Source organism: Syngnathus scovelli, chromosome 4 (assembly GCF_024217435.2).
Source record: "Syngnathus scovelli strain Florida chromosome 4, RoL_Ssco_1.2, whole genome shotgun sequence".
Lineage (NCBI taxonomy): Eukaryota > Metazoa > Chordata > Actinopteri > Syngnathiformes > Syngnathidae > Syngnathus > Syngnathus scovelli.
Window position 1 is genome coordinate 17417080 of NC_090850.1, and position 15153 is coordinate 17432232.

General features: G+C 40.6%; 3 protein-coding genes across 5 annotated transcripts in view; 2 read left to right on the top strand and 1 right to left on the bottom strand.

Moving 5' to 3' along the window:
* smyd3 (SET and MYND domain containing 3) overlaps nt 1-4015 on the bottom strand; it is a 32311-nt gene extending 28296 nt beyond the window's left edge. The window contains exon 1 of the mRNA XM_049719022.2: nt 3820-4015. Coding sequence (XP_049574979.1) covers nt 3820-3980 — 161 coding nt within the window. The 5' untranslated portion in view covers nt 3981-4015. The remainder of the gene's footprint in view (nt 1-3819) is intronic.
* Nucleotides 4016-4613: 598 nt separating this feature from the next.
* On the top strand, nt 4614-9977 carry LOC125966648 (uncharacterized). Of its 2 annotated transcripts, none has more exons than XM_049716995.1 (9): nt 4614-4855; nt 5507-5615; nt 5702-5850; nt 6078-6223; nt 6293-6470; nt 6608-6701; nt 6776-6851; nt 6950-7023; nt 7336-9977. In XM_049716995.1, the coding sequence occupies exons 1-9, from the start codon at nt 4798-4800 to the stop codon at nt 9701-9703; spliced, it is 3252 nt and encodes a 1083-aa protein (XP_049572952.1). In that variant the 5' UTR covers nt 4614-4797; the 3' UTR covers nt 9704-9977. The 2 variants fall into 2 exon arrangements, with proteins under 2 accessions (XP_049572952.1, XP_049572953.1); XM_049716996.1 differs by having other exon boundaries at nt 5507-5609.
* A 370-nt stretch (nt 9978-10347) lies between these two features.
* On the top strand, nt 10348-12987 carry LOC125966649 (interferon regulatory factor 1-like). 2 transcript variants are annotated; one of them, XM_049716997.1, is made up of 7 exons: nt 10348-10843; nt 11111-11210; nt 11608-11778; nt 11887-12030; nt 12097-12173; nt 12371-12446; nt 12569-12987. In XM_049716997.1, exons 1-7 carry the CDS (start codon nt 10754-10756, stop codon nt 12712-12714), a joined length of 804 nt encoding a protein of 267 aa, XP_049572954.1. In that variant the 5' UTR covers nt 10348-10753; the 3' UTR covers nt 12715-12987. The 2 variants fall into 2 exon arrangements, with proteins under 2 accessions (XP_049572954.1, XP_049572955.1); XM_049716998.1 differs by having other exon boundaries at nt 12097-12140.
* The last annotated feature ends 2166 nt before the right edge of the window (nt 12988-15153 follow it).

Here is a 15153-nt window from a genome sequence, read left to right on the forward strand (position 1 = left end):
TTCAATTCCCTCCTTTCTCCCCCTGGTGCTATCCTCTTCAAATGCCCTGTGAAGTTGACGTCTCGTGCATGGCAGGTCCAAGGTTGAAACGCTGGCACGCTATGAAAACTCATGAATAACATTAAATGGCTTTCATTACCAACACTGAATTATAAAGTCAACCATCATCAGCCTGCCTCGTCATCTTCCTTTCAGTCTTCAAACTGTAGAGTGAAATAATTACTCAACTAGAAATTTAATACAAAATTAAAAGAGCTAAGAAAAAATTAAACAAGTTGCTGGGGGGTGGGGGGGGGGGGCTGGAAAAAAAAGCACGAGAATAACAAATGGGATGGACATTCAGTTTCGGCATTAATGTGCAAGTGGTTAAGAGCGGGCACTTAACAAGAGTACATGTATTTTTTTTTTTAAGTTCATCCTATCAGACGCCTAATTAGCGCTAGTGTGTTATGTGTATGCTGCACGGTAATTAATTTCCCCAGACTACCGAGCGCAGTAAGGTAAAAGCCGTGAGAGACTTTTTTGCATGCGCGTGTTTTAGATTATTAATTTGTGTGGTGTTCTTTTCTGGGGTGTCCGATTGCGCTTGGGTGGATTTTCTGCATCATGCTGCGACTTTCACTCACACGACAGCCATATAATACATGTTCATTAGGTACAAACAAAAGTTAATTCATGAATCCTACCATCCAGTATTTGTGGGCCAACACACATCATTTGCGACTATTGTTAAAAAATCAAATTTTTTTACAGTCTTGACTTTAAATATGACAATAAATGCACACGAGGCGAATACTTCAGTAAAACCAAGTCATCACAAAATGATACATTTTGGAGGATCTGTTCTGTGAACGGATTCCAGTTCTACTTGCACCATAATAAATTTCAATTTCATTGTACCTGCGCGTATGATGAGATAAAGGCTTTTGGATATCCCCTCACTCTAAAGTACGACACCATTAAAATTGACTCCGTGTGTGTGTGTGTGTGTGTGTGTGTGTGTGTGTGTGTCGTTTCAGTGAAGAAAAAGACGCCAGCTGTGTGGCATTGAGAGCAATCTTGCTGAGTTCTTAATAGCTGTTTGGAAGATGATTCACTAACACCTGAGGGAATTCATATGGGGTTGTGTTATATCATAATGACGCAAAGACAGCTTAATGCAAACGCACACACATGCACTTAAAGACCTAACCTTCAGAAAATGTGATTCCCCCCCACTCTCCGTGTTCATCAGCTGTAAGGTATGTTTTTAAGTCCTTACGTATGCCTTGATCGCATCAGAAGATTGAATCACTTGATTTCAAGCATTGCATCTCGTGATCCAAGATCTCGGTAATGCATTAAGAAGTAAGAAGAAGCGCATCCAGATTGTGTCTTTTTTTTTTCCAACACGATAACTTGACTGATTTTAACAGAGCGCCTTAGACCGCTCGGCCAGGCACTTCAGTCGTTTGCCATTATATTTCTTGTTACTACATCATATTACATTTTCTACGAGAAGCTGTCAAACAGGAGGAATGGATTGTATTTACCCTGAGGGACACTTCATTGAATAAGCCTTTAATGCAAAAATAGTGTGTGTTCGTCAGTGCGTGGCTTTACCACAACAGACTTAACTGCAACGACTTCATCTAGTTCAGAATAGAACACAATATTAACGACATTCTTGGAAATTCAGATAAGGCCCACATTTCCCCATTGTGGGATTGATAAAGATTATGTAATGTAAAAACAGGGTTTCGGAACCGAGCCCTGCCACGGACCCTACCTTGACACCAATTACTATTTTTCTTTAAGCCAGAGCTTTGGCATCATTGTGTGGCATCTGAGCATGCTATAGAAAGAGCACAAGAGCCACAAATAGATTTTCCGGCAAATAGCTGGAGACACAAGCCACAGGAAAAAGTGCCAATTGGTGAAATTGTGAAGAGCGAACCGTGACTTCACAGTTCAGTGTACTGATATGCAGTGCGTGTGTGTGTGTGTGTTTGTGTGTGTCTGTGTGTGAAACTGCAAGAGGCAAGAAAAGTTGTAAAAAGCAGAAGATAAACAATCTCCATGAAGAATAGGCTTTTGTTAAAGAAACAGAGTAGAAACTGGGAAAATTGCATGCGAATGATGGACAAACAAGTGGGAGGAATATGAGGAGCGAAGGCAGCTAAAGAGCGAGGGAAGCCAGAAGAAGAAGCAGATGGGAGAATAAATCGAGACGAGATGAGGCGACGAGGGACACCGGGGGGGTGGGGAAGGGGAAGTGCTAACTTGCGTGATTTCCCTCCTCTCATCTTTTACTGTTAGCTCGACGAAAGTGTGCACCTAACGCCGCAATCTGTATGCATCGTGTAGCACTGCATCCACGCCTTTATTGGGGGGGGGGGGTAAGCAAGATAGAGGGGGGCAGATAGGATGCACATCGCATGATTAAGGAAGTCAATCAAATACACTAAATCGTGTGCACAAAATGGATGCAGAAAATGTTAAGCGTTAAATAATATTTATCTGAGTAATATAGAAAAAAAGATGTGTTAATGTTAATATAATGAATATAATTCATCGTAGTTGACAGACGGTTAGTGGTGCATCGCTGCATTAGCGTTCCCGCGCCTCGCTTTTCAACATGCGACTCAAAAGATCTGAATTAATGTTGCCAGCAATTAAAAATCCTGAAAATGAGCCAGTCTCTGCTGACAAAAGAAAAGTGCTATTCTAGTGTCTTTTTTTTTTTGGGAGTATTGGAGTATGCAACAAATATTACAGACGCAGATAAGGAAGCTAAAAAGCCATGTTACATTATTGTGCTAAAACAGTCATGACACTGCATGGTAAACTATTAATGGTACTCTTGCTCATTAATGGTACTTTATACTGACCTTTGCAATTGGAGCAATCAAACTCAAAACCACTTCCTGTCCTTATTCCCAAGATGACCCCTCCTCATCACGCTGATCAAAACTCTAACATTCGACCTTGAGGTCTTGCCATCCATCTAGTGTGTGCGTGTGTGCATGTGTACGTGTGTACGTGTGTGTGTGTGATATTTCTCAGTACTCATCACTCATTACATTCGGGCCTTCAAGGCCTGTAATTAACTGTAGCTTTGATGCTCCACACTTCCACCTGCACAATTAGTGCACGTGCAAACACACACACACACACACGACACATATCTTTCTGTTAGTGAGTCATTGAGACACAATCACAAATAATTGTGCACACACATCATGATGTCATGCTGTGAGGTTAATGATGGTTTAGTGAAAACGGAACAACAAACGCTCCTCTTCTATAATGCCAATCCTTGCCTTCAGCTATGTGTGCACCAGTGTGTGTTCCTTCTACAGCTGTCAGTAGCTCAAGTTTACACATCTCTCACTATTACAAATATTAAATCAATGAACGACTGTCTTCCCCGTGCAGGCAGATATTTGTGCCACTTAGTCACTACCACAATGATGTGAAAATCTCTTGACCAACACATACACATGCATCCATAATAAAGGAATTCAGTGAAGGTGCAAACTATTATTGATTTTGATTGTTTTTACTCTATCTTAAGATTTGAGAGGGTGAAATTGTTATTTAACATTGAGTAAATGAATTAATGTTGAGCCTTGTAATCACGTGTATGTGTATTTAACTGCGCCCTCTTGTGGCGTAAACTTGTATTTTTCATCAGGATGACTTCTCTATGGTTCCAACAATTGAAGCTGCAGATTGCCTTTAAATGATAAGTGAAGTTACGACGCCACCTAGAGGCCACAAACTGCAGATGCAGGAAGTGTCTGCATGGGCTGCTAAAATCAAAATCGAACGTCTTACCTCGCGAAGCAACGATGGCACACATGTTTGGCGACTTTAGCCGACACGCAGCTTGCCAAAGGCTCGGAAGAGAAAAGCAACTTTCCAGATTTGATTGCAGTTGTCGCACGCAAGCCGTTGCCTTTGCCCGGACTCACAAACCGTTGCAACATGGGCGCCATAATGTTTGGAAAATCGCGTGGGCGTTTACGTACGCACACTCGCTGCGTCGTTGCGTCATCGTTCCATCTCAAGTTGATTTTCGTGTTGACCTATGCACCAAACAAAAAGGACTGCGAGCGATACATTTATTCTACTTTCATAAAATTTAGAAAGAATAATGATATAATTTCTTGTATTTTGGGAGGACAGAACAGAAACAAAACAACAGAGTAAAACATTATTTAAAAACAGTTGCATTAAAAAGCAATGTCGTTTTTGATCAATCCATCCATCGTAACAATTGTGTTAAGTATTGCACCCCAGAAAGATTTAGCAAAAAAAAAAAAAGAAAGTTGCTATCAAAGTTTAACTAAGAACGGGGAACTTTAAACAGTGAGTCACGGGAACACGCAGTGGTTATGAGACAAGTTAAAGACGAATAATAATAGTTGCATTATTATTATTAATATTATTATAACTTGTGCTCATGTTTAATCATCAAGACACACGCCACTGACCATCACTCTGCAACCACGAAAATAAACAATGTTTTATTAAAAGAAACCAGTCTCAAAAATCATGTTGATTGCATCCAAATTCATTGGAGTTAGGAGGAAATGGGAGTGTCACTTCACAGGAATCAACGCACGCAATTCCAGTAAGACTTTCCCAAATGAGGAAGTCTGCGCTCTACAGACTGCGGCAATTCCCGCACCATTACTCGAATTGAATTACATGATACCAATCGTCAATAATTGAAGTGCTCTGCTCGTACGGAATCAAACTGGGCTGCTTGGGCTAAAAGAGAATAAACCTCCGTCTTTTTTCCCCCCCAGGATGTTTGTCGTCCTTCTTGTTATTTTAGGAAACATCGCCACTTCAGCAGCTCTCTCTGGTACGTCCTCTGACAACATGTTGACATAACTAGTTATAAATTGTAACATGATTGTAGTATGTATAGTATATACTTGTTACTGCCTCGTGTCGATAATGTACTATATAGTTAGACTACTGTATAACATGTGCTGAACTGTCACATCTTTTTACAGTCTTTAACAAAAGTACTGACTAATGTCGACAGCGTATCATGACTGCAGCAGGTACATATAAGTAACATGTAGAATGTAGAGGGAATGTAAATCGTAACATGTAACGTTGACATGACACTCGATTGTAACGCCTACGTCACGTGGACATAAATAACATGCTGTCAATGTTGACATCGGTTATGCCGATTTTAACATGCAACATAGCAACAATACAAAATGTACAGTATGAAGATTAACTGTAATATGTTTTGTCAAGTAAATAAACGACATACATGTTTGACCTTTGTACAAAGATATGAGAGAGGTTGTTTTTTTAAATCCAAGTTCAGATTCAAACAATCGTGTCATCAGGCAGTTGTTACACAATTGCAGCATACACTTGAAATGTACTGACCTTTTTTTCTTAATTTGGTCATACATAAACAGGATTGCAAATATTACAGTATTGTCTATTAACAATGCAATAATCCGCTTTTGTTGTCAATCCACTGCAACAGGACTCAATCTCGATTGCATCAATGACTATAACGATTTGATGTCTTGTCACTTTGACGCTCCAAACTGCACTGAGTACAATGTGACTCTGAGGAGCCTAGATGGGTATGGGTAAGTCCTGTTGGCAATCAGAAAAAAATTAATAATAGTAATTTGCTATTAACAATAATAATTTATTTTTATTTTGTTTTCCACAGTGAGCGCTACTGTCTTCCCGTGGGTTGTGCAAGCGGAAAATGCTGCTGCTCCATCCGTATGATTCTTGTCCTCGATGAAAATCACGTGGCATTTGTCTATAAAGATGACAAATATGTGGAGTCCAAAAACATAAGCGTGAAATCCAGCTGTGAGTTCAACACATCACCATATATATATATATGTGTGTGTGTGTGTGTGTGTGTGTGTGTGTGTGTGTGTGTGTGTAGTATGTATATATATATACGTATATATATATATATATATATATATATATATATATATATATATATATATATATATATATATATATATATATATATATAAACTTGAAATAATATAATATTATATTTTTTCTTCATTCCTGTTCCTCCGCAGTCAAACCCCAAACTCCAACCATCGTTGCAGTAAATGAGACCAACGGGAATTTTCAAGTCATTTGGAGGACAAACATCAACAAACGCCATATAAGAGAAATATTACACACACACCTGTATTACCGCAAAAAAGGAGAAACGCGAGAGGTAAGGAAAAGTGCTCCATTGCTCATATATGTGTGGGTGTGTGTGGTTAACCTTGTTTTCACTTACCAGATGTCCACAGTATTCCAAGCACCACAGGTGAAGAAGCCAGAGTGCGACTTGTGTTTTAACACTGAAATACTTAGTGCAAACTTGGAGCCAAGTACAACCTATGTCGTCACAGTTCAGAATTCGCTACCTTGGGACAGCAAGCCGAGCGACCGCAGCAAGGAGTATGAATTTACAACTCGTAAGTCCTGACTCAGTTCAGCCAGAATAGAGAAATATTCACAACTGTTCAGAATTTTGGGGTCTGCAAGTGTCAGAATCCCCAAATGGATCTGTCATGCTCAGTTCATTTGATATTGTACTTTTTGACTATAACAGCAGCGTCACCTAAAAGCCGCCGACTGATTCTGATCATCAGCCTCAGTCTGCTCGCCGTTACAATCACCAGTGCGGCGTACGTCTGCTACGTGAAGTAAGCCGCAAAGCTTTTTACTTTTCTCCGCCATAAGATGCATTGCAGAGCTTGATCCGTGTCCTCCTGTGTAGGTGTAAAGCCAAGTATTGGGACTCAGTCAGCGATCAAAATTCCAAACTTCTCAAAATACATCCGACTAAGGAAGAGGTGAGATACTTGATGTGGCTCCATGTTTCTTCATTAGGTTTTATTTTGAAGGGTCAAAAGGTTGATGCAGATTTGTGTCATTTCTTTCCTTGCTGCAGATTTTAAAGCCTATGCCCCCCATCATCTCATCAATTTCTGTGGAGAACCTCACCCCGGGTGACCTCAAACCATGGTTAGTGACAAATGTTTCAGGACAGCCTTCTAAAGATTCAAAGGTTTCTTGGTTTGATATGGCAGAAATAGTTCAGAAAGTCTTAAGAACAGTCTTAACAGTCTTAAAGGTGGTCTGAAGGCACAAGCGTCAAAGACTGAAAAAGATGGCATTGAAACCTTGTAGGGGCTCGATTTGACCTACTTGAGTTTTGCCAAAGTTACTTGGGATTTGCTTGAAATCCTTAAGGTCTACACTTGACATGACTTCCTCATAGCTTTAATTTCCTGTGAGGTTGAGTGGTGTTTCAGGTCATGGGTTGTTCTGTTGCAGGTCAAAGGGCTCCCTAATGGACAGCAGCACCGAGAGTCTCCTTCAAAGTAGTGGCTTTAGTAGCGGCCAGCCTTCTCTCACTTACGCTTTAACGGAGGCTGCAGACATCATTGCGGGTGTTCAAGGGGCGCTCAGCAAAGCCTTGATGAACATCGTCCCAGTAGCAGCTTCAACCGACCATCTTCTGAAAGAGTCCAGCAAAGCTGCTCTCCCAAGTCTGAGCGAGCAACTTTCTGGATTGGAAAATACAATAACCTACTCCTTTATCAGGCCTAGCTGTCCAGTTCAGGTAACGCCTGACCCTTTGAAGAGTCAGTCTGAAATGCTGTGCGATTGTGGATACCAAGGCGCAGGCGCCGGGACGACCTGTGATGACAAGCAAGGATCAGCTTGTGAAGAAAACATGTTCCCGACCACAGTGTCTTCCTCCACACTGACCGCCACGTCTCACCAAGCTAACAGAGACTCTGGAAGGTTTTCAATCGGTGAGAACTCAGATCCATCCCTCAGCTGCAGCAACACAAGCCTCTCTGGAGACGTTGAATCCAGAATGGTAGCAGGACATGAGCACTGCCAAGTAATGTTTAGTCAGGCTTGCAACAAAGGGGCGGATGCCACCAAAGATCTCCTCTGCCAACCTGCAAGCTTACAAAGCACTTTTCCTGTGGATGATAACTACCAAGCCTTTCAGGGCTTAAGCAAGCTCTCTGATAGTCATTTGGAAGACCAGAAAAGTGTTAAAAAACAAGACTTAAACAAGGCTTGGGAAAAATTCTCAGATGATTCCATTAAAGGCGATACCTGCTTCCCAGCGCAGTCTAATCACAGTTTTCTGGTTGATGACAACTACCAAGCATTTCAAAGTTTAAGGGAGCTCTCTGATAGTCGGTTTGAAGGGCAGAACAATGATAAAAATCAAGACTTGGATCGGGTTTTAGAAAATTGCTTGGAAGATACCAATAAAGACGGCACACCCTTAAGCTCAAAGCTCTGTCTGACTGACAGCGACGAAGCATTCCATGGTTTACCTTTTCTCTCTGATGGGCAAGTTGGAGCGCTGAAAACCATTGGAAAACAACACGAGTTCTTAGAAAATGTCACTAAAATTGATACCTGCACACCTAATAGCTTTCCTTGTCTCGTTGATGACAACCACATCATGTTTCAGGATTTAAGAGCACTTCCTCAAAGCCAGTTTGAAGAGAAGAAAAGTGGGAAACAAAACCAAGACAAAGTTTTAGAAAAATCTGTAGAAGATGCCAATCAAGGCCATACCTGCGTCTCACCAAGCTCAAACTGCAGTTTTTCAGTAGATGACAACTACCAAGTGTTTCGTGGTGGAAGAGAGCTCGCTGATAGTCAGTTTGGACAGCCGAGCAGTGGCAGCAAAGAAGGCTTGAAGAAGACTTCAGAAAATTCTTTTGAAGGTGTTTGTCTAAGCAAAACATACACCCCGACAAAATCAACCCCCAGCTTTCCTGTGGATGATAACTACAAAGACTTTCGTGGTTTCAGGGATGATCAGGTTGGAGAAAGGAAAAGTGTTGAAAAGGAGAACCTGGTGAAGGATGTAGAAAATACTTTCAAAGATCCTACTGTAAACCTTCAAGGCATTCTCCCAGTGGATGACAACTACCAAGTTTGTCGAGGTTCAAGGCAGCTCCCAGATAGTCACGTCGGGGAGCAGGACAATGAAAACAAGGATTCTGAGAAATCTTTACAAGACTCATTGGAAGAAGTCACGAAAAGCAACACCTGCATCCCTGTGGTCGCAAATCTGAACGTTCCCATAGATGATAACTACCAAGCCTTTCATGGATTAAGGCAAAACTTTGATAATAAAGTTGGAGAGCCAAAGGGTGGTGAAAAAGAGGACGTTTTAGAAACTCCATTAAAAGGGGTTCAATGCTGCTCGCATATTCCTGCAAACTTACAAGACAATCTACCAGTAGAAGACAACTACCAAGTGTTTCGGGGCTTAACAAAGCAGGCTGATGTAACTCCTGCAGGCCAAAGAAGCGGCATAAAAGACGACCGGGCGATCAAAGATGTCTCTAAAGGCGACGACTGCACACCTGAAAGCTTACAAGACAGGCTTTTAGTGGATGACCACTACAAAGTCATTCAGTCCTCGCCGAAGCTGTGTGATAAGTTCTTGGAACATAAAGGTATCAAGAAAAAAGACTTGGAGACGGCTTTTGAGATGTCTCTACCTGTAATGCTCGGAGGCCCCTCAGGCCCAGAACCAGCAGCGTCGACTGAACACGGTCACCGACACCTCCCTGAGTCCCAAATGCCTTTTTTGCCAATAATCTCGACTGACCTCAGAAATGACATTATCACAGAGAGTGGCTACAAAATGATATAGTGTGGAACTAAATGCCGTCATTACTTTGTCAAATGAGGTCTTGTGTATTTCTATACTAAAATGATATGGGTTGTTCCTTAAGAATGAGTAGAGCCTGTTCGCTAAATGTCGATGAAATTAGAACCTCCCTGGGAGAGGAAAAAGTTAGGCATTGCTTCTGTCGTTTGGTTGGACTTAATGTAATCAACATCATTAAAATGTGTTTTTGTATATGTTGTTGATATTATTGTACAGTACAAATCTGCCAATAAAGTTGCACAAATTTGGAGAAAAATGCTGTCGTCACCTTCTTGGGATTCGAGTGAGGGAGGGAGGGAGACTGATGCTACAGAATGATTGTTTGTCAAAGTGAAGAGTGAGCAATAGGCCACACCTCATCCACAACCAAGATTGTGCAATTACTTCCTCATTTCTTCTCCACAACAGAAGAGTCATGTTTGTGAAAATAAATGAATAATGCAAACGCATGTCAGTGCATTAATCATTTTCGCTGATGCTTGAAATTGAACTACTAAAACTAATTTTACTCCGGATCTTCTGGAGGAGGAGTAACGCAGCAATAAACAATTGTTGGACACTTCATTAGGTACATTTGTTGAATCTAATGAAATCCAATACTAGCATGGTATCAATAATTATTTACCAAGTTAAAAAAGCATTTTTTATTACAGGTTCCAATTTTATCACTATTTATTACATGTTTTGAAAAAAAATATATCTCTTAAGAAGTAGTAGATGAGCTAATGCTTGCAAAAAAAAAAGTACTGAAATGTTGTCATTTGTCCAAATTCTTTAATCATATTTTTGCAGAGAGAAAGCGGATATTTTATTTTAAGGCCACGAAGCCCTGCCCTACCTGTAACTTGAGGAGACAGTTGAGGAGCAAAGATTGCCTGCGAGAGGCAGAGAAGGCCTCCGATTGGCCGATTAGAGGTGAATTGACGCGGAGCCTTTATTTTTGCAAGCCTCCCAAAACTGACAAGGGCTTGGTGACACCTATAGCGTCCGTCCACACAAAGCTTCTTAACAAACCTGAAGTTTGGACTGAAGATGCAAGCAGCTGGCCGCCTGAGACTGAGGATGTGGCTGGAGGAGCAGATTGAGTCTGGGAAGTATCCGGGAGTCTGCTGGATCGACAAGGTACATCATATTCAGAAGCTACGTCTACACAACGTAGTACACTCGGGACAATAACATCTGTTACACCTGCGCAATCAAATCAAATTTTAATTTTGCAGTTTTACAAGATTCAATATTAGATGGAAAAGAAAATGTATTATTATGAAATTACGTCATACATTCACAATCTTAACATGAATCTTTAACGTATACAATTTCTCAAATGTCAAGGCCACAATACATTTTATAGTATTGAAGTATGGATGTTTTTTGTTGTTCTTTTTCAAGTCAGAGCGAGTTTTCCAAATCCCGTGGAAACACGCAGCTCGTCACGGCTGGAGTATCGACCACGACGCCACTCTCTTCAGGAGTTGGGCCGAGCACACTGGTACGGCACATTAATTTCTTTCATGTGTAATTAGTCACCTTCAATGTAAAAGTCTAAATAAAAAAAGCTCAAGAATATACGTGTTGCCCTAAAACCATCAATTTTTTTTTTTTAGCCTGACAAATCGTTCTTCATTTGAGTTTGAGAAACACATTTTTGTTTTTGCTCCATATGGAGGAAGCGGATCCTCTGTCACGCTTTGCTCATGTGCAATTGGCTGCATCGCTAATGGCCTGGTCGCCATTAACGTGAACTGAAGGCGATCATATTGCACTGTCAGCATGATTTTCTTTACAAGACAAACCATTAGGAACACCTACACAAAGCCCAAAATGTCTGCTGGATGGATAAACTTAAAAAAATAAATTGGAGCCAAACAGGACGTGCTCAACTGCAGGTCGATACCGTCCAGGCCAACACAAAGCAGACCCAAAGACTTGGAAAGCCAACTTCCGCTGTGCCCTCAACTCTCTCCCTGACGTATTTGAGCTACGCGAGCGCAGCAACAAGAGAGGCAGCGACGCCTACAAAGTCTACAAGATGCTCCCTGGCCCCCCTCGCAACCGAGGTGAATGCAACAAACTATGCATTACACCTATGACGAATATATTTGTCTAACAAAATAGTACTTTTGAAGCAAGTAATTAGTCACAAACAGTCCCTCCACTCCCTTTAGGCCTCAGGATGCCAAGTCAGCGCCTCAAAAAGCAGCAAAGTGTCAGAAGGATTGCATCAGTTGATGTTTTGCCACTCCCATGGCAACCTTCAAGCGGCACTTCAAGCACTCATGACGCATCACCCAGCGTCACTAATATACAGAGTGAGCCTTTCGTTTCTTCAAATGATTGAGAAATTTAGGACTTGCCTTACTGTTGTCACCATGCAGACACGTCATTGGAGACCATGAAGGAGGAGGAGGATGCATCCAAGGTATCACGAGAAGATCCTCCAGACCATCAAAAGGTTATGTAGCGACATGAGAAGGTCACACTATTAGAAATAGTTCCAGGTCACATCAATCAACAAATTGTTAAATCAACACTTGCAAAATGAGCATTTGTGAAGTCAGAACTGGTGTTACAGATGTGAAAGTGTACCTAATATTTTGGATGATGGGTGTCGCCTCAATGGACGTTGATCTATTTTGTGTTTTTCTGCAGCTGATTGCTGAGGAGTGCTACCACACCTCTGCTCAGAGAGGATGGAAGGCTTACTCACTGTGGGATCACTGGCACTGTATGGGCTAGGGAACTTACAATGTATTCTAATTGTTAAACAGTGATTAAAATAATAGGTTAAAGAAAAAAAGCCCTACATTTATGGGAAACACTTCTGATTCAAATTTGCTGTTGACTTAGGTCCAGTTGATGACACCTTCCTCTCCCTGCACATAGACAACGGCAATGAAGTTTTGGGGGCGTCAGATCGGTTCTTATATCAGCAGAGCCTCCCAGAGTGGCAGCATCAGGAACAATGTGTCTGTGTGTGCATGTCACATACCTGATGACTTTTTATTTCTGCAACGTCGCTGAAATAAAAGATGAAAGATCTTGTTCCAAGCCACGCATTAAGCTCATGTAACTTCTTTATGCTTAAGTGCTTCATACTCACGTTAGTGACTCCCTGCAGCAACAAAAGGAAAAGATCTCATTTCACATTATTAGGACCATTAGGAAAAAAAAAAAAAAACTTATGTTCAATGAAAATGGTTCTGCACACCATTGTCACAAACATAAAAAAAATCTCAAATTTTTAAATTGGTGTGAAAATTTCTCTAGCCCCCTAAATACTGAATGTAAAATTAAACTTATTTAATTAAAACAAAACCTAAAAGTTGGAGACAGGCTTTTAATTGCATTAAATTGACTTATCTGTTGTGTTTAAAAAGATATATTTCTGATGCATTTAAAAATGGACGACACAGTTGGTAAAACATCAACACGTGACATTTATTTCCCATTTGCAGAAATGAAAAACACGATGGACTTATTTCTTAATGGAAGGAACATGTCATACAGTGCCCTTAGGTGGGAAAAGACTACTCCAGCCCCGCAATTTATACAACATTGAAAATGTAACTAAAACAGAAGTATATGTATTTCTTATTGTTGCCTTACGGCATGAAACAAATGTTACGACTCAAAAGGGGAATAAAAAAAATTACTTTCAACTCAACCCTCGAGTAAACCCTGCTGTTCACAAGTTGAAATTTACAATGGACAGAAAAAGAGACAACACTTTCATAATTTAAAAAATAAAAAAATAGTAACCTATAACCTTTAGATCTCAATTTGGAGTAAAATATTGGGAATGTGGTTGCACAAGTGTGCACACCCTCTTATAGCCAGGATGTGGCTGTGTTCAGAATTCACACCTAGTGTTTAAAGGTGCCTCTGACTAACCCCAAATAAAGTTCAGATGTTTTAGTAGGCTTTTCCTAACATTTTTCTTCATACATTCTACTACACCAGCAACTAAATGTTGGCAGGTGTGTGCCGACTCACTCAATTTTATTTTTCATTTCAACAGGGTTGTGCATTGAAGACTTTTTCTATCCACTGTAAACCAGCAGATGGGGTGGAAAAACAAATGTGAAGAACTTTCCACATGAAAAATATTGAACTCTTATAAATGGTTACATACTTTAAAGCTTAAAAAAAAAAAAAGTCATAATGGGAAACAGGTCACCGTAAATACACGTTTTTTTTTTTCTGGGGTGACTGACTTGGGGACAATAATATCTTTTAGAATGGATATAAAGACTCTGGCTGGTATATTTTCTTCTATTGCCTGCTACAGACAGACACTAACATGTTTTGCTGGCTTTATGGTACAATTACATTCTGATGGACACGTGTTCAACCACAGGAGATACACATACACAGAAGCGCATGCATGCATTGAAAAGATCCCGGTGAGCAATAAACGGCGCACAGAACGTTAGCGCCGGTTAACATTCATACCATAGCTGCTCTCATTAAGGCCGAGACGATGAAACTGAACCAGCGATCGCGTTACGACAATCAATGTGAAGCAAATGTGCTGGAGTCGTATGACGACAAAAGTAAGAGGTCGGATGTGATTGTAGGTCCGTGATGAGGCTGCAGGGCTTTTGGTAGCTTTAGCCTAACAGAGCAAAACTAGCATATTTCCTCAAATAGCGGCCTGCGCTCCAACGAATAAATTGGCTGGGTGCGACATCTACTTAAACTATTAAGTGGGGAAACATTCCCAGTTTTACCAAGCAACTTGTCAATTGTTTTTGCTCCAAGTTGGAGTTAGGTTCAGTTTGGCCAATTCCATGCTACCTAATTTGAAACTTGCAGCATGGTGGAAAAGTGTACCACCAAATATTGCCTTCGTAGAGCCACTACGCCATCAAATTTGAACCTTGTATACAAGACACATGGATGATGCTAAAGTGGAAGTTGGTGTATTGGAGATAATTTTTCAGACTTGCATTAAAACATGAAATTATAATGCATTTAAAGGTTCGTAGAAAAAATGAAAAAAAGAGCTTTGGCCTATATTTGAGGAAATATGGCATTATGGCACGCAGTTAAGAGCAGATATTAATAAATGCCAAACAATCCTAATTTGGATCAGTACTTAAAAGTGTACAAGTTCATTGACACCCACTCCCCTCATGTGCTTTAATGTTGTCATTAAGAGAGAAAATATATCTATAAAATATCATACACAAAGCAAATATGCGAGCACCACACAAATGTTCTTCCTTTGGCCCGTGACCCAAGACGCATTTCTTTTCTTTTTGATCATACCCTGCTGACAAAAGAGCTAAGATGAAAAAACTCTGGTGGATATAAAAAAAATAAAATAAAAAAATAAAAACATGGACACTGACCAGGTCCAAATGGAGAAGGAGAACACTGGCATCTGTGTGGAACCCGACCCACTCACTTGTGTGCATGGGGATACTTTA